General features: G+C 36.4%; 1 protein-coding gene across 2 annotated transcripts in view; it reads left to right on the forward strand.

Moving 5' to 3' along the window:
- The window catches only part of CDKL5 (cyclin dependent kinase like 5), a 226,900-nt gene that overhangs the window by 144,370 nt on the left and 62,749 nt on the right, over window positions 1-19,781 (forward strand). For both annotated transcript variants that reach the window (XM_025373446.1, XM_025373447.1), the window contains exons 5-9: window positions 4,285-4,421; window positions 8,893-9,013; window positions 10,915-10,974; window positions 13,302-13,392; window positions 17,022-17,211. In XM_025373446.1, coding sequence (XP_025229231.1) covers window positions 4,285-4,421; window positions 8,893-9,013; window positions 10,915-10,974; window positions 13,302-13,392; window positions 17,022-17,211 — 599 coding nt within the window. The remainder of the gene's footprint in view (window positions 1-4,284; window positions 4,422-8,892; window positions 9,014-10,914; window positions 10,975-13,301; window positions 13,393-17,021; window positions 17,212-19,781) is intronic.

Consider the following 19,781-nt stretch of genomic DNA (forward strand, 5'->3'; position numbering starts at 1 on the left):
AGTTGCATGGCGTGTATGTGAATAATTGCAACTAAAATGCTGACCCAGGATCTTCGTTGAGTTTTTCTTCCACCCATACAATGGCGCCTTGCCGTTCAGCTAAACGGTAGCATAGTTATACCTCAACCTGGGTACTGTGACTCACTTTCCAAAACTCACTGTGTTGTATACTATGCCACCTTTGTTCCTATGAGGTAGAATGTGACCTTCAGCTCATGCACCCTGAGAAAGTTATCCTTTCTAGACTTGGTTTCTTCATTTGTAAACTGGAGCCCAACCTTGATAAAGAATCCTAGCCTAGACAAAGAATCCATGGGGATTATTTCAACTACATGGCAGTGATTTTTGTGCTCATTTCAGTGGGCTGTGCTACCATCCTTTGAAAATGCCTTACTGAATGCTTTTGTGAGGCATTTTGTAATGCCTTGCAAAATGCTTTCCTACTTTGTGTACCTCCCAGAAGAGAAGCCTGTGTAATTCGAATGTGCCTTCCTTTTCCCCTCGTCATCTGATAATTTAGTTGACAATTTTCATCATAAAGTGCAGGGCAGGCCAGGAACCTTCAAAGTACTTAGAAAAGCAAAATTATAGGATGTACCCAGTAATAATGAAGAGCGCCCATTTTGCTTGAATTTAGGGAATTAACTCCACTTCCTGCCTGTTCCCATTCATTGCAATCTTAGTGCTCAAGTGTTTACCTCAACTTTTAATACTATGACTGGCATAAAGTAGAAAAGCCTTTATTTCCTAAAAACAGCTGCTCAGATGAGGTTGTTTGGGCGCTACATTCTAGGTAATTTTGTGTGCTGCTTTTTGATGATTCATTTATCTTCTCTAAACATTGTTAAGTGGAGTCAATACAGATTCGAATAATGTATGTATAACAAAGCAGCAAAGTTCCATGAGGTTTAGGCTCATAATCAATAAAATTTTAATGAAAAGAAATAATAGATGATTAGATTTGAAAAAGGCAATAGGATTTTTGGGAGATGGAGGCATTTATTTGTTTCTTTTACTGATGAAAACTTAAGTGGCTTGCCTAAAGTTGCATGGTGTACTGTTGGTTGATTAAAAGGCTGAGTCCAAAATAAAATAATAAAATAAAATAAAATAAAAATAAAAGGCTGAGTCCAGAATCTAGGTCTCCCTAGTCCTAGTCCACTGTTCCTTCTACTAAAACCATTCTGATGCGGCCATTCTGAAGAGGGTTTATCCATTAGCAAAGTGAAACTGCCACAAGCTGGTAACAAATAATAGTACGATGTTTTTTCATTTGCATTTCCAGTACCAAGAATTCATCAAGCATCATAGCTTATGGATGCTCTTAATGATTTTCTTTCTATTTAGGTATTTGTGTGCATGTATATGTGTGTGTTCTTGACCCTGAGCACTGTCAGTGTTCTGTGTCCTCCATTGTTTCTAATCACATACTGTAGAAGACACCTAGGGACAGAGGTGAATAGGGAGAAAAGAAATTCAGTTTATCATACTGCGTGATAAGCAGTGCTTGAGGAAATTGACAGTGCTGTAAGAAAACTGGGAGGCAAAGTGCCTATTGTTTGCCCTCCAGTTGCTGTGACTGAAGTGAGGAAGAGTTAGGCATGTATGAGCAGAGATTTCCTTACGGCCACAGGTGAAGCATTCGTATAGGAAGAATGTATTGATCACCTCTCCTTGTGTCAGGTACAGTCCTAGTGTATATTGTTGAACAGAGGAATTGAGTCCTGTCCTCCTTGAGCTCTTGATTTAGCAGGGGTGGTTGCATAGATTGTATACCACTAAGCAAACAAATATATCAAGAAAAATGGTGAGAAGTTCTGTGAAAGAAAAGTCCAGAACTGTGATAAGGAATAATGGGGGGGGGGGGCCTACTTGCTTTCATGGTCTGGGAAAGGCTCTGGAGGAGTGACATTTAAACTAAGACCTGAAGGAGCAAGCCCTGTCAAGAGTCTATGTAGTAGACTGAGCATTGTCGGCAGAAGGAGCAAGTCTGAAGGCCATTAAGGTGGAAAAATGAAGTTTGGGGCTATTTTGGGAACTGAAAGATGGAGGTGAGGGAGAGGGACATGAGATGGGGATGGAAAGACAGGCACAGACCAGGTCATGAGTAATCAGTAGACTTGTATCTTGTTAAATTAGTCCCTCGTTAGATCATTTGTTTCTTATTTGAGATCTATGTGTTATTCTGTTTCTTAGAGATAGATGGATTTTAGTTTGATTACCCCAACCTTGAGTAACTCAGAGGGGATATCAGAGAAGCATGTTCCTGATCTTGCTTCTTTAGGAAACTGCTGGTATTCCTGGGCTTCAGCAGCTGCAGCTACCTTAGCATTCTAACAGTCACAGAACACCACTGCTCTGGCGCAGCCCCAATTTGCAGAACACCTGGACCTTTGTCCTCTCCCAATCCTCTAAGTTACTTTGGGATGTCCCCAATTGCATCTCAGACATTCCCCCACTGCCAGGTGGCATCCACTGTCATGCTCTTTTCCCTGTAAGTACCCAGTTCCCTATTGACCATCTTGGTGTGAGCCAGGTAATTCACTGCTTATGCACAGTTGGCCTTTCCTACTGCTGGTTCTTGTGTTCTCATAGGCAGTATGTCTCTTGGTCCTAATCTGTGTTCCAGTGTTCTCCAACAGCTTTCTGGCTAAAGTAGAATACTTCACTTATGTAACCAGTTCACAAGGGAGTGTTGACTCTACGCTCCCAGTTTGTTATGGATACTCGGGTGCTACAAAGTCCTTCCCTTTTCTTTAAACTCAGTTTGAGTGGAGGGTTGGGAAAGGGGGCTGGGATAGAAAATAATCTGAGGAAACACTCCTGGCTCTGCATTTAGAATCTTCCCTCTCCCTTTGGAATCCATTCAGCCTTTTTCCTCCTGCGTGCCTTGCTTAGAGAGCCTTTCTTCTAGAGGGTGTATTTATTAGGCTTCTGTGCCCCTATCTCCACACTCCATTTTCTTCCTTCTCACACTGAAAGACATGTCTGATCCTGAGGGTCACACAGCTCTCAAGCTAGGATTCTGGCCCTTACCCAAAAGCTTGTGGCTGCATGTGTTTTAGACTTCATAATTTTTGGATTTTAGAATGGACGTGTGGCATGTTATAATGCATAGTACCCAGTAATCAAGTAGTATTTCTATAGCACAACATATGAATGTTCATATTAGATTGGATTAACAAAGACTGTAAATAGTCTCATGTCATTTCATGTGTTAGCCCTCAGTGAATTTGCCCCAAACTTAGAAAAAGCTTTCAGTTTTTAGACTGTGTTTTGGATTTTGGACTTGTAGATGAAGGATTATGAACCTGTATCCTGGTTCAAACTACCTGCAAAAACATGGTAGTTAAGATTTCCCAGGTAAATCTAAAGGTATAATACAAACTCATTTAAATAGAAATATTTAAATGAATATTTTTAAATATTCTATTTAAATATATTTAAATAGAAATATTATTTTCATCACTCCCCTGCCAATTAATCCATTAGAGTTAATATGATTTCTGTCCTTCTTCCATAACCGTGGAGGTTATCATGAATGAAGTTGATGGTATGGAAGAGGGTCTATTGGTTCAGCATAAGTTCTCCATCCCAGAACAGCTACACCATCTGGGATGGACAGATGGACATGCTACAGGGAGGACAGCAGGAACCTATAGCAGCTGCTGTTCAGAGAGAAGATTAGATACTCTCAGAATTCCCTGCAACTTGGCTGTGACTTGCATTGTGGATGCTTGGCACATGACCTCTGCTCCCTGAGGTGACTCATGTAGCCTAAGGAATAAAATGCTCTTTTAGGCCAAAGCTTCATGCCATCCTTAAAAACATCAGCTACTACAGATGCTGGCTGCATAGAGGTTCCTCTGCACACTGATACTTTTGATTCCTTATGGCCTTTTTAATCTCTTTCCTTCCTTGTATAGAGTGTTAGAGTTCAAATGACAATGGATGCTTATGTTGTATCTATAAGTGTGTTTTTATACATACACATAGTAAAAGAAGTATAAGAAAATTTTTATACATATGCATAGTAAAAGGAGTATAAGAAAATATAAACAGGAAGTCAAGTTTGTGCTGATCAAGTAAACCCTTTCTTCGATTTTCTTATTCTTGATCCTTTCAACAAGAAAACATATTATTTAATATTCCATTCTTGGACTTCTTATGCAGAAGTACTCAAAGTGGAAAGTGAAATTGGAGTGTTTTCAGTGTTCTTGAAATTCTTTGAACAGTAGCTTGAAAGTTTTCCTTTTACTCTCTTCACCATTATTTACATTCTAGAAAATGAAGAAGTCAAAGAAACGACTTTACGAGAGCTTAAAATGCTTCGGACTCTCAAGCAGGAAAACATTGTGGAGCTGAAGGAAGCATTTCGTCGGAGGGGGAAGTTGTACTTGGTGTTTGAGTATGTTGAAAAAGTAAGTCATTAATTGCCAATGTGCAGTTTTGCCCTATTCTTTTATTTAATTTAGTTCTTTTATTTAATATTCTTTTATTTAATTATTTTTTATTTTTTTCTGGCATTATTTAAGAAAGTACTGTTATCTAATATGGCTTATCAGTGTACTCATAATCTGAGGACTTTAAAAATGAAAGTGTTGTTCATAATCACTAAACATTCTGAAATATATTTAAGAGTTTTGTACAATTAAACTGTATAGAGATAACCATAAGTTTAAACAATATACTGATTTGGCTTCTGAAGTCTTAAACTCTATGTTCAACAAGTAATTTTTAGACTTGACTTAACTAAGCCTAAACTGAGGGAGAAACTGGTAAGCTGACAGTGATGGTACAGGCTGGAAGAGGCTGTATAAGATACCACACTGAATTAGACCTAGGCTGGGGAATGAGTGGGCCCAGGAAGCAGCATTTGTGAACTGCCAGTGCTTTGGCTTTATTTGAGGGAAGGAGCTGTACCAGGAGGCCTAAGGTGAGGCTTGAGGTGGTAGATGAGACCATAAGTCAATAGTTGCAAGCATTGGAAAAGGAAAGAAAAGCATGCATTGTTTGAGCTGTCTGTACACTTGCCTTAGCATGTATTAAAAAATGGTCAACTTGTTGGTGACAATTTTAATAACATGACCTAAGGGCAAATGTATGTTACAGTAATCAATAATGTGTGCCTAGAAATTTCTTGGAGAGGGGCCTCGTGCAGTGGCTCACACCTGTAATCCCAGCACTTTGGGAGGCTGAGCCAGGCAGATCGCTTGAGCCTCAGGAGTTTGAGAATAACCTGAGCAACATAGTGAGACCCTGTCTCTAAAGAAAAAGAAGAAGAGAAATTTCTTGGAGAGCAGCTGACCTACAGCAGTTGTTAAATGGTCAAAAACTTAAACAGATAAACACTTTAACAACAGTAGAAGAAACTAGAGCCAGGCAAACCTTTAAGCAAGTTTTCTTGATGAGTAAATAGGTGGCTCCTGCCAATTCCTATGCTGTTGTCCAAAGAAGGTTGAAGCAGGAGAGGTTTATGTTTGCTGCCGGTCTATACCCAGGTGCTTGCTATACCATAAATGACAGAGTATCAACATTGTTATAACCAAATGGAAAGCAGTATTGCCAGGGTAACTGACCAGTAATGTGGCTTTGAATGCATTCAGACTTTACAAATAGTTTTTTTGAAATAATAAAAAAAAAGTACATGTAATAATTTAGTTACTAGAGAAACTGGAATGGTACTAGAAGGTTCTTTGTAGTCTTAAACCACTGCTTTATGTTCCTTTTCCAGAATCTGTTTTAAGTTTCTTTTTCTGTGTCAATTTATACATTCCTCTAAGGTAACTTCCATACCAAAATAAAACTAAAAGTTGGTTTTTAAAAAAAAGTTCTATTTAAAAAAAAAAAAAAAAAAAAAAAAGGATTGCTATATTAGGATTATTAGGATTCCAGGGGAAACCAGATGCTCTTTATTTTTTAAAAAATTTTTAGAGATGGGGTCTCATTATATTGCCTAGGCTGCAGTGTGGTGTTTATTCACAGGTATGATTATAGCACACTGCAGCCTCAAACTCCTGGGCTCAAGCAAATCTTTCACCTTAGCCTCCTGAGTCGCTAGGACTACCGGTGCACGCCACCATGCCTGGCTGCTTTTTATTTTTTCATTGTCATAAATAATCATGCAGTTTGTAGTTTTCACTACCAAATAAGAAAATTTTGACATCTCTTTTAGTTTATCTTTTTTATTTCTGTTCTACTCATGGTGGTTGTTCATTATTAATAATAATTTAATACAACAAATGGAGAAGTCACCTCTGTGTATCTGTTTCCTCACTGGGAGAGGCAGTTTTGTGTGTCTGAGATCTCCCTGCTGGTAAATGGCTGAGCTGCTACTAGAACTCCAGTCTTCTGACAGTCAGGCCTGAGATTCTTCCCCCGACCCTGTGGTTCTTAGGTAGAACATGACTGTCACACCTGCCACATTAGTGGCAGTACGTCATAATTGACAGTGAGTCTCAGGAGAGCAAGGAGAAAGTTCTCTAAGGGATAAGGGGCTAGTAACAGAGACCCAGGATTACAGAGGCTTAAACAAAATAGAAGTTTCTTTCGCCCTCACATATAAATACAAAGGTAGAGCAGTATAGGACTAGTGTGGCAGCTCTGCTCCACCACACTGAGGTGACCTTGTCCTCAAGGTCAGGATAGAGTTCCAGCTGTCACATCCCATTGGCCAGGACATCATTGCATGACCACATTAGCTGCAAGGCAGAAGAGAAACGTACTCTTTGTTCTGGGCAGCTAGGCCTCCACTTGAAAATTGTGTTCCTGCGGAGTAAGGGAAGACTGGATACTGGAAGGCAATATCTCTGCCACTGAGGAATTTAGAATAGAATATGAAACAAGAGATACAATTTGTTTTCCGTATTACAAAGCCTTCCTATTCCACCTGTCCTTTTGGGACCGTCTATGAATTTGTTAATTGAAAAAGAGAATTCAAATGGAGAATCAAAAAACGATGCATACATACTTAAAATGTTTATTTTAATTGGAAACATAAATACTGTATGTATTCATTTAACACGCTATAAAGGTAGGGTCAAGTCCTTTTGCCTGTCACTCTTCTGAAGTTCTGATTGGTCTTTTTTATATACGTCATACTCATAATGCATCTTTAAGGTAAAGCAAATGCACAAAAACATCTGCAAAGCAATCTCAGTGCAGAATCCTTCAATGGACCTGCTTATCCCCACTAGCACCCATTCCTTGCCAGTGTTTTGTAGTTGTCTCACGTTTGATTAGATGGCAATAAGTTTAGTGGCTTTTCCTTTATTATTAAGCCTTTCTAAAGTATTCAACTTTGTTTTCTTATAAACAGCAACTCTTTTTTTAAGAAACATTATTTCATTGGTTTATATGGCATTTAATTGTATTAAAATAACAAGTGTATCTGTTATAAATAGGCATGGGAGTAAATACAACTGATTCTTTATAGGTATACAACTTGACTGGTGGGAACAAAACTGTGAGGCCAAATTAGAGCAGTGATTTTCTAACTGGTCTTATGACCCCTTCACACTCTGAAAATTATTGGGAACCCGAAGAACTTTTTGTTTATGTGTATTTTATCTATTAGTGTTTCTCATATTAGTCATGACCAAGCAATATAAAAATATTAGTTCATTTTAAAATAACAATAAGCATATTGCATGTTAACATAGATAAGTTTGTATGTCAGTTATTCTTTCAAGTAAAAAATGGCGTTCCACATAAAAAGCAGCTCGTTCAGCTTGTATCTCAATCCTCCAAGTGTTTTCCCTCAGGACAACCATTGGACAGATGGCGCATGTGCAGCAGAAGGGCTTTATGTGCAGTCTGCCATTTTATCATGCAGATTCCAAAAAAGACATGTAGTCAAGAATTGAAATTTAGTCAAAGTAATATTTTGTACTGCTTCATCAAGGATGCCCTTAACTAAAACTTCTGTTTTCTTTTTTAAACGCAAGGTTTAACTGGATTAAAGAATCCAATGCCTTTATTCATGCTGAGGTGCCAGCATTTTACCCATTGTTGCTTTGTACCATTAGTGTAAATGCCAACACAGTGAAAAAGGCAAACATCACAATCTTATTATGAATATAGTTTTGACTTCATGGGCCCTCCACAAGGTCTGAGACCCCACAGATCCACATGTCACAGTTTGAGAACTGCTATCCTGAATGGTTGCCTACAAACAATAAGCTATGATTGTACCATGGGCCTTACTTGTACTTTACAGTGGGAAAGGAGAATGGTTAATCTGGAAATTCAATAGAGACTGGCTAAGTGGAGTTTCTACATAATAAAAAATTTTGCATGAATTTTATTTATAATGGTGTCTGACTCCAAATTAAGGTTTTTGAATATTGAATTGTATGGGGTCTGTGACTCTTTATTTCAATAGTATTTTCTGGCCTGTTTGAATTTTTGTACTAAATGTATTGATCATTTTTAATTTTAGAGATCTTTTTTTTCTTCCAAGAATATTTCCCAGATCTTCCAGATGTATTTTAAAGGCTTGATTTTTATCACAAGGTTCTGTTGCAGAGATACAGCACACTGTGTTAAAAAGGACTCTTCCCCCCTTTATACATTACAGTGTCATATATCTACTTTGTATTGTTTTTCTCTTCTAATTATTCTAAAATAATGCCTGAAAACCTTTAGGGAGAGTGAAAAGTATACAGGGTTATTATTTGGAGTAGCATTAGGGAATAGTAAAAATGGAATTCCTCATAAAAGAAAGCCACAATTTTAATGCTGATTCAGCATGAAAAAGTTGTAGATAGAAAGCAAAACAATAAAAAAAAATGCTCTGTATTGGATGAATTATTCTAGATGCTTTGTGAAATTGTTAATACATAATTTACAGGCCTACCTAATTTGGGAAATTAATGACTATTTAATTTTTAGAATATGCTGGAATTGCTGGAAGAAATGCCAAATGGAGTTCCACCTGAGAAAGTAAAAAGCTACATCTATCAGCTAATCAAGGCTATTCATTGGTGCCATAAGAATGATATTGTCCATCGAGGTGAGTATGAGATTTTTAAAATGGAAAATATTAAAACATCAAGTAAAGTTAAGAGTATTTCACATGTTAATGTCTTTAAGAATATTTTCATAAGCATTGGCATTGCCTTTTAAATTAAATATATTTTGAAAGTGCAAAACATGAGAAATCATTTGCTCTCCAAATCTCCTTTTCTGTCACCAAAAGGATGGATTACAAATTTATTTGGATATTGTAGTGAAATCTTTACGTTTGTATAACTATTATAGATCCACTCCAAACTGTAGAAATGCCTGGTGATATAAGAGAACTCAACAAATGTGAACTTTGAAACTTATTTGGGGATAGGAGAAGAGCAAAATGTTGATCTCTATAGCCTTGGTCCTGCAGGTAGACCAGGTAATGTGAAACAACTCTGAATCAGGCTTTATATAGGTGGTCCCTAAGTCGCCGGCCCCTATTGGCACTCATGTCTCATTCCTTCTTATACTAACAATCTCCAGTATGTATCTTCACCTCCTAATTTTCCCTACCCCTTAGTGAAAAGTGCCCATTGTCTGCAGTTGCAGGCATGATCAACCTCGCATAAAGGTCATAATTATACTCCCATAAACTGTTTTGTCCTTTACTGCCATGAAGTGGGTGGTTTATAACAATGAAAGGGAAATTACTTGCTCAGCATCATATTTGACTCTACACCCATTATCTTCTCCTGATAATCTCTCTTGCATTGGAGAGTTTTACAGTAGTGGGATGCAAATTGATACAACAGTGACCCTAAATATTTATAAAAAATATTGCAGTATCTATGTTTTGTCTTTGGATTAGCAGATAAAAGAATGCTACATTTTAATTTACCTATACACAAATGCACAAGGATATCACTTTTAAAAATTCTCACTTGTAAGAATAGTTTAAAGGTCATATGAAGAATGCCAACGTCTGTTATTCCTAGAAACAGTTTATATTTCTCTTGCATTTGACTCTCATAGCAATTACCTTATCAAGATTGTTGGTAGCATGGGTAGATCTCCACGTCAACTGGACATCTAGTGTCTGGGGTAATGATTCTAGTAACAGTCTATACTGTAGTTTGGGGATATTAATAAGGAGCTGAGTTAGGTGCATTTCCATCATGATACTGTGATTTGGTTACGTGCATAGTGAATCAGTGGTTGCAAATTAATGGTAGAAACCATGATTTGAAATCTACAGATTTCACTACCTCTGCCCTTTCTCCATTTGCACCTTTACCATATGATAAAGATGATGGGTATTCTATTCTAAAACTACAATTGTGAGATGCCTCCCAAGGAGAGAATTCAACTGCATTTTCTGTGAATTTCTACATAACTCCCACCACATCTTCATAACATCCATGGAAAAAATTAGAAATCTTAATTTGACTCATCCAGTATGGCTTCAGCATTAGACATTGATAATTGTGAACCATACAGAAAAGCTAAAGAGATGTAAATATAGAAATTATGTAGAAGAATGTAACAGAAAGCATATCTTGTATTTTTTTTCCAGTAAATATAATGCTAGCTACTTATTCTCATGTATTTTTAAAGTATTTTGTGGGTGTAAGCATTTTATATTTCTATCTCCCAAAATTTGTATTATTAGTATTTTATGAAGTAATAATAGTTTTTTGAAATATGTTGGCCTAGATTTAATTATTCTTAAAATTCAGAGATCCAACTAATCCTTTTAATATTTAAAGAGGAAAAAATTGTTTTTGAAGTTGTGGTCTGCATGTTTCTGAAAAAGAAATTCATTGAAACTTTTATGTACCAGCATAAAATATGTTACGTTTCTTTTTGCTGCCACAGTTTTCTATTGAAATTACTCTAGATAACAGTGTCAATCAGGAGAACATAGAACATTTTTACTAATTTTTTTTTATCTTGACACTCCAGATATAAAACCAGAAAATCTCTTAATCAGCCACAATGATGTCCTAAAACTGTGTGACTTTGGTAAGTTAAAAAGAAATTAAGTCCTGGTACTTACAGAATTAATTTATTGTAACACATAGGTAGCTTTTAAAGGAATATTAAAAGTAATTGTTATGTTTTGACTTAAATTGGTAGAGGAACATTCTTTTGAGTCATATGTTGAAAAATTGATTGCTGGAAGAGTACTGCTCTCTTCAGAGTATTGTCTATTTTTAAAATTTTATCATGGTTTTTGTTTAATCAGAATTCAAAGCAAATACACCCATACACCCAATATCTAATGACTTCACAAAAATTTTTTTTTAATATTGATAGTTGTTCCAAGTTTAATCATAAACACTAAAATATTCTTCTATAAATACACATAAGTATTTTGTATATGCAATTGTTATATATCTGTAAAGTCAAAAGACATTTTTAGAACATTTTCATTTGTTCCCTCTAAATGTTCAATGAATGGGATTAGTAATGTATAATATTCCAGCTTTTGATTGAATGTATAGGGAAATTTTTTTAGTTGTACGCTCTCCTAGTAGAAAATTGTCTATATCTCCCATGTAGATAACTCTGTATTAAGCTCTGTTAAACATTTAAATTAAAATAATTCAGAAAAAAAATTTAGATTGTATGTTAGGGTTGTTTAGGTCATGGGTCACTTTTTAAAATAATAATTTTGCCTGACCTGTGTGCTGAAAAATAAACACTTGATTTTTTAAATGTCTTTTTTCACATATTTAAATATAATCACAAATACAATGTAAACCTCCACATATAACTAAGAATCCATCTCCTTATAAGGAAAAAGTAGATTAGATTAGTGCATAGGAGGTGAATTACACAAGTGAGAAATAGAGGCATTGTCAAAATTTGCTTCGTAGAATGACCCATTTTGTCCAGTGTAGCAATTGGAAGCATGTGTAGCTGTTGTCACTCAGTATTTTCAAAGATTTTGAATATTATCAACCTGTTTGCCTGAGAAAAAATATTTTACAGGACTTAATTTTCGTCATACTTTATGATAAGGAATAGTATGTAAAAGAGTCTTTCTATGTCCTAAATTTATAAAGAATGTGCTTAGGAAAAAGGAAATATTGAATACTGGATCTGAAAGATTTTAATTGTGGCATTTTTAGCGTTTTCTTAGCTTTATGATTTTCAGGAACAGCATCTGTTTCTGATTTCCTGTCCATAATTGTGATTACCACCCAAAGCGGAGACTTAAGTTACTGAAAATATAAAGCAAGTTATAAATATAAAAGAATGCCTATAGAATGGTTAATAGTAGGAAAAGATTACTCCTGGTCTGGCATTATTTCTCAGAGAAAAGACTGTTGTAAATGGTCAGAAAGTTCCTCCTGGCAGCACCACATGCGGTATTCTGTGTCCTGTGTATCCCTAGCAAGGACTTCCTAATTGCTTCCGCTCCCAGAGTACGCACTCCTTGGTCTGACTTGAAGAACCCCATTCAAAAATACAAATATTTCTTCAAAGCGTGTCTTATGAAGAAACATTGATTATCTGAAGTTAGGGGTTTTGTTTTATGCTGGGATTGTTTTTATTTTTTACCATTTCATTTTAAGAAACACTATTTTCCATGTCTCAAAACTGACGTACACCTTAATTTTTACCCTTAATTTAAATGTTCTGATTCTCTATAACTATTCACAGTGAACCTATATTGTGTTTGGTGAGTTAGATGGATGATTAACTTATCCTCCTGCCTTATTTTGTGGCTATGCAGTAGCCCTAAAACCTTTTCAAAGGGTGGGGGTAAAAGTAGTGGTAGAATCTGTAATTGGTAACTAAGAGGCCCCTAATATGCTCAGTCATTAGGAGATGATAGTAATTTTGGCCTGCTTTTTTTCCATCACTGTTTATGTAAGGGCTAGAACTGCTCAGCAACAATACATATGCAAATACTATGTAAGTGCCACATAGCAAAATTAATGACCGTCTACAGTATGTTAGTTTGACTTTGATATTGATTTCTAGCTTTTGTGGGGACTTTATTTCATTTTTTTCCTAAGGTTTGCATTTATTGGGAGAACTGATTTAAAAGTATGCTCTGAATAATTATAAAAGCATGGGATGACTTCGAAAACACGGTTTTCTTTAGCATAGTGAAGAGACTGGGTTTGTAGTGAATACATTGTATGTCTTTCAATTGACATGGAACACTCTACTAACTTTTTAAGATAGCAAGGATATTATTAATAAATAGCCCATGTAAGAACAGTCATTACATTCTTTTGATGTTGTTTAAAGTATTACTAGCGCTGAAATATTTTGCCAACATGAATTACTGTTTCTTTTTCAAAGTTACAACTTTGGACTTTACTATCTTTCAGGTTTTGCTCGTAATCTGTCAGAAGGCAATAATGCTAATTACACAGAGTACGTTGCCACCAGATGGTATCGGTCCCCAGAGCTCTTACTTGGGTGAGTTACCATCCCAAAATAGAATGACATTTCCACATCTGCTGATTCTATTGTCATTTGCTTTGAGTTCATCTATGGAAAATAAGAACTTCAGTTAATTAAATGTGTCAGTTACATACTGCAGTATAACAAACTACCTAAAACTTAATGGTATGAAACAAAGCACTTTGTTTGCTCACAATTCTGGGCGTAGGGGAATCAGCAGTTTGAGTTCAGCTGGGTGGTTCTTCTGCTTGTCTGTCTTGGAGTCACTCATGAAGTTTTAGTCAGCTGGTAGGTCATCTGGGAGCTGGTTAGTTTAGGGATCTCAGCTGGGTCAGACCATCTCTGATCCCTGGAAACTTATCCTCCAGTAGGCTATTCCAAGTTTCTAAGTGTGATAGTTGGAGAATTCTCTGCTGTAAGAGGGTAAGCCCCAAAGCAACAGTAGCTTTCAAGCCTTTTTTTGTATGGCTTTTGCCTCATTGACCAGAGCATGTTACATGACCAACCCCTGATCCATGGTATGGAGAAATAAATTCCACCTCTTGATGGGACAAGTGGCAGAGCCATATTATAAAATGGCATATGTATGGAAATGGAAGAAATTAATTGTAGCCATCTTTGCTGATAAACTTCCACATTAAGAATGTGAATATCCACACAGTTTGACATTCTGGCTTATCTATTTGTTCATTTATTAATTCATCAAATACTTATCAAGTATCTCTTACATGCAACCACTTTGCCAGGCACATGGAGTAAATATTGAACTAGACTGAGCACAGTGGCTCACGCCTATAATCCCAGCACTTTGGGAGGCCAAAGCCAGCAGATGGCTTGAGCTCAGGAGTTCAAGACCAGCCTGGGCAACATGGTGATACCCCATCTCTACAAAAAAAAATACAAAAATTAGCCAGGCATGGTGATACCTGCCTGTAGTCCCATCTACTCAAGAGGCTAAGGCAGGAGAATCACTTAAGTCCAGGAGGCGGAGGTCGCAGTGAGCTGATATCCCACCGCTGCACTCCAACCTGGGCATCAGAACAAGACTCCATCACACACACACACACACACACACACCCCCACCCAAAAAACAAAAAAATGAGCCAATTGCCATTTTTGTTCTGAACAGTGTAAATCCCGTTTGATGATAAATGGCTATTCAAACTAGCAGTGCATTGATGATTTTCTCACTAACATCTTCTACATTCATCCACTTTGTGCCCACCCTTTAACTTTCAGTACTCTTTAATTCATCTGTTAGTACCAGAAAAAGGTCTTCTGATATGGTTCTTTTCTTTTTAGTACATTTTAACTTTAAAGCCTAAGAAGGAGCCTGTAGTTCTCATTAATAATTCCCTACCTACCCTAGTTGTAGGATTATTTTCCCTAGATTGTATTTCCTTCTTTGGGACCACCCAAAAACATAATTTATACTCCACAAATAAAATTAGATATAGTGATAATGATGACAAGTGCACAAATTATAGGTCTCATTTCTTTAGCGTGCCATACGTGTATCTGGGGGACATGAAGAATTTAATTTTTAAAAATGTTTTTTATATAATAACAATATAAGTTTCTGGATTTTTTTTTTTCTGAAGAGCATGATGACTACATGTTTAAGTTACTCAGGGTTTATTTTGATATTAACTACTTATTTTCCAGTGTCTACCAACCGTCTAGTAGTAATTCTTGATTCATTGCTGACCTAAAGCCTGTAAGAATCATTGACATTAGTTTTTGAAAGCTTTACTATTTTTTTTTAATCAAAAGCTTGCTTTATCCTGAAAAACAAAGATGCTTAGTCACTTTATTATCTCTTCCATTGTGTGGGCAGAGTTTAGAGTTTTTAATGCTAATTTTTAATCTTAGAATCAGGATTGATTTTGTGATTGTCCATATTTCTTCCGTGTACCTTTTGGACTCATTGGGATGCATAGTCCATTTTCTTTTGGGAGAATTGAATTTACTGGACACTTTACCGATGGAGAAACGAGTATGAAGTAGATCATTCTTAGAACCGCATCTGAGGACTCAAGCGTAGGAGAAGGGCTTGTTATAATATGGTGTTGTCTGTAACATGGCCCCAAAAGTTTATTTTGAGGAAGCCTTATTGTGAATCTTCAGAGAGTATTTGCTGCTTAATAATACCTATAGAAAAACTGGAGTTATGTTTAGAGATGTGCAGTAGCTGCTAAAAGTATGGGGACAATGTAACTAAATTAGTGCTAAAATAAATATTGCTAATTAAGTGATTGTCAAGTACTAGTTGAAGAACCATATTTGTAAAAATCCCTTTGAAATCAGATACTTGGTTATATATTAAGAATTTAAATTTTATACATTCTCAAGGCTTTGTCCTTGACATTCAGTATCATTCCAGCTGCATAAATTATTCAAATCAAATGACAGAAGAAAAATAGCTTGTAGTGAGTATGTGGAAATTTTCCATAAGTTTCTCCATCTAGCACTATGGAACAAATTTTCTCTCTCTCAAACAGATAACGAAAGAAAGATCAGTATCTTGCCCTGCCCAACAAACTTACCAAAAAGATCTAAATGAAGTTTCCTTGTGTGGTTCTTAGGTTGATATGGGAAGGAAATGAGATACATGAAATACTGACTTATTATTGCAATGATTTGTTATCCTAGAAATTTGTTCTGTATAATGTTAACAGTCCTTTGATTTAAAAGTTTTGTTTCACTACTGTATCATTTTAGCATTCCAAAATTCCATTCCATATTCTTTTTCAGATATTTTCTTTTGGCTTTCCCTTCTTAAAGCTTGGACTATTTATGTTGGAAATGTGTGTGAGTGTGCACGTGCTTGTATGTGTGTGTGGTTTCTTAATTTGCTATAAATTTAACACTCTAGATACTGAGAGATAGATATAAAGTTGTTTTGAGGATACCTGGATTTTCATCTACAACCTCCATTTATTAATAACGGCAACACTCCTAAAGCCCTCTGGTAAACTCACACCCTAGAAGAAAGCTATAAACCCCTAAGTAAACTGGAAAATGTTTTGAGGGAAATAGCTACCATAAAGCTCTGTATACATAGGCTACATATATTATATTCAAATAAATAATACAGTAGACCTTAGCACAATCTTAGTCATCAGAAACTGTGATGCTGAGTAATGGAAGGTTAAATAATATTCGGTGTTAAGGAAACACATAAGTCAGTACATAGTAAATTTTAATAGACTGAACTGATAAAATGGATAAGATATATCTTTTTGACATTTAGAGAGCTAAAGGATAATTATTTGTCTTAGAAAATACAATTATTTGGAAGCATTTCATTCCCCAAATGAGGTGTTACTTGCCAGATATGTATACTGTATTAGGGTTTATTAAGCCTTTCACATTTAAGATAAATATTTATATCTATTTATGTGAATAAATTTCAAATTAGTGTATACTAACTAAATTGTTATTAAGTTGGTGGCTTTATTAGCATAGGTTTATTCACTTGTGTTCTGATGATTTACTTTTCAGTCTTCTTTTCACATGGAACTTTCTAATTTCATAAATATACAAGTGTGCTGCACATTATAAATTTGTTCACAATAATTTGGAAATTATCAAAACATTGTATTTTTTCAGTTGCCAAAATAATCTCTTCCTTTATTTTTCAGTGCTCCCTATGGAAAGTCCGTAGACATGTGGTCGGTGGGCTGTATTCTTGGAGAGCTTAGTGATGGACAACCTTTATTTCCTGGAGAAAGTGAAATTGACCAACTTTTTACTATTCAGAAGGTGCTAGGACCACTTCCATCTGAGCAGATGAAGCTTTTCTACAGTAATCCTCGCTTCCATGGGCTCCGGGTAAGAGGTTTTGCTGAAACCCAAAATGGAATCAATACTGCAGTATTTGAGTCATTGTTCATTGCACAATGGAATGCTAAACTATCCTTTGAATACTATTTCCTTTCCCACTACGGTGTTGATAATCCCTATTATAATATTTTATTTCTGAATTTTTTAATAGTACTTGTGAATTTAAAAAGTGGTAGAATTCAAATTGTAATCATTTTTCTAATTTTTAAGTTCCAGTTTTTCAAAATCTTTTTTAGTGTATACATTCTTACACTCTAAACTTTGGTTATCTTACACTGTTTCTTTATCCAAACTATTAAGCAACCCCGAATATACCAAATGTATGAATGCTGAGCAAACATATTTGTAGTGATTTGAGGAGAGCCCTGAAAACTTGGATTCCCCAGATTTGAAGGTTCATGTTTTAGTAGATGTTTCTGGTCCACTGACAGTGAAACATCAAATCTTCTTTTCAAACTGGTGTATTTTCTTGGGGCCATACATGGTGGCTCACTCCTGTAATCCCAGCACTTTGGGAGGCCAAGTTGGGCAGATCACTTGAGGCCAGGAGTTCGATACCAGCCTGGCCAACTTTGTGAAACCCCATCTCTACAAAAAATACAAAAATTAGCCGGGCATGGTGGCACACACCTGCAGTCCCAGCTACTCGGGAGGCAGAGGCAGGAGAATTGCTTGAACCCAAGAGGCAGAAGTTGCAGTGAGCTGAGATCGTGCCACTGCACTCCAGCCTGGGTGACAGAGTGAGAGTCTGTCTCAAAAAAAAAAACTAGTGTATCGTCTTGGGCAGCCTTTCCTAGACTTGACAACTTTGTACAAAACTTTTCTGAGAATATGCTAAATAATGTCTTAGAAAGTATAAACTTTCCCCAAATGAGGAAGAGTCACCTTATTGGAGTGCCCAGTGAGTTATAGTCTACTTCTGTCTTCCATCTATCCCAAAAACAACTTTTTAAGTTTTCAGCCACTTTATTATTGTTGTTGTTGTTATTATTATTATTATTATACATTAAGTTCTAGGGTACATGTGCACAATGTGCAAGTTTGTTACATTTGTGTACATGTGCCATGTTGGTGTACTGCACCCATTAACTCATCATTTACATTAGGTATATCGCCTAATGCTATCCTTCGCCCCTCCCCCCACCCCACGACAGGCCCCGATGTGTGATGTTCCCCATCCTGTGTCCAAGTGTTCTCATTGTTCAATTCCCATCTATGAGTGAGAACATGAGGTGTTTGGTTTTCTGTCCTTGGGATAGTTTGCTCAGAATGATGGTTTCTAGCTGCATCCATGTCCCTACAAAGGACATGGACTCATCCTTTTTTATGGCTACATAGTATTCCATTGTGTATATGTGCCACATTTTCTTAATCCAGTCTATCATTGATGGACATTTGTGTTGGTTCCAAGTCTTTGCTATTGTGAATAGTGCTGCAGTAAACATACATGTGCGTGTGTCTTTATAGCAGCATGATTTATAATTCTTTGGGTATGTACCCAGTAATGGGATGGCTGGGTTATATGGTACTTCTAGTTCTAGATCCTTGAGGAATCGCCACACTGTTTTCCACAGTGGTTGAACTAGTTTACATCAATAGTGTAAAAGTGTTCCTATTTCTCCACATCCTCTCCAGCACCTGTTGTTTCCTGACCTTTTAATGATTGCCATTCTCGCTGGTGTGAGATGATATCTCATTGTGGTTTTGATTTGCATTTCTCTGATGGCCAGTGATGATGAGCATTTTTTCATGTGTCTGTTGGATGCATAAATGTCTTCTTTTGAGAAGTGTCTGTTCATATCCTTCGCCCACTTTTTGATGGGGTTGTTTTTTTCTTGTAAATTTGTTTAAGTTCTTTGTAGACTCTGGATATTAGCCCTTTGTCAGATGGGTAGATTGTAAAAATTGTCTCCCATTCTGTAGGTTGCCTGTTCACTCTGATGGTAGTTTCTTTTGCTGTGCAGAAGCTCTTTAGTTTAATTAGATCCCATTTGTCAATTTTGGCTTTTGTTGCCGTTGCTTTTGGTGTTTTAGTCATGAAGTCCTTGCTCATGCCTATGTCCAGAATGGTATTGCCTAGGTTTTCTTCTAGGGTTTTTATGGTTTTAGTCTAACATTTAAATCTTTAATCCATCTTCAGCCACTTTTTTGGGCCAACATGGCAATTGCTGGTCATTTTGGGAACTATAAAATAATCTCCCCACCATTTCCTTCCTTTCTCTGAAATGCATAATTCTCAAACCATATTACCTTGCCATTTACAAAGCACTTTGTTTTTTTCTTTTGATTTTCTGGCCCTCAGTTAATTTCCCTTTAGAGACCACCGCTGCTCAAACCTGAGTGCCCAACCGTCCAGATCCTTCTAGGCTCAGTGAATGTGGTTGAAATGAATGGACAGAGGCATACCAGTGTCTCTTTTATCTCCTGCTTTCTCTGTCTTTCACATCTGTCTGAGTTACCTCAGGCAAGTTTGTCGTTTCTCCTTTTATTTTTGCTTTTGTAAGCCAAAAATTTGCCATATATGACCAGTAATTGGGGCGCCAAGAGCATATGTAGTT

Source organism: Theropithecus gelada, chromosome X, assembly GCF_003255815.1.
Source record: "Theropithecus gelada isolate Dixy chromosome X, Tgel_1.0, whole genome shotgun sequence".
In the NCBI taxonomy this organism is placed as follows: Eukaryota; Metazoa; Chordata; class Mammalia; order Primates; family Cercopithecidae; genus Theropithecus; species Theropithecus gelada.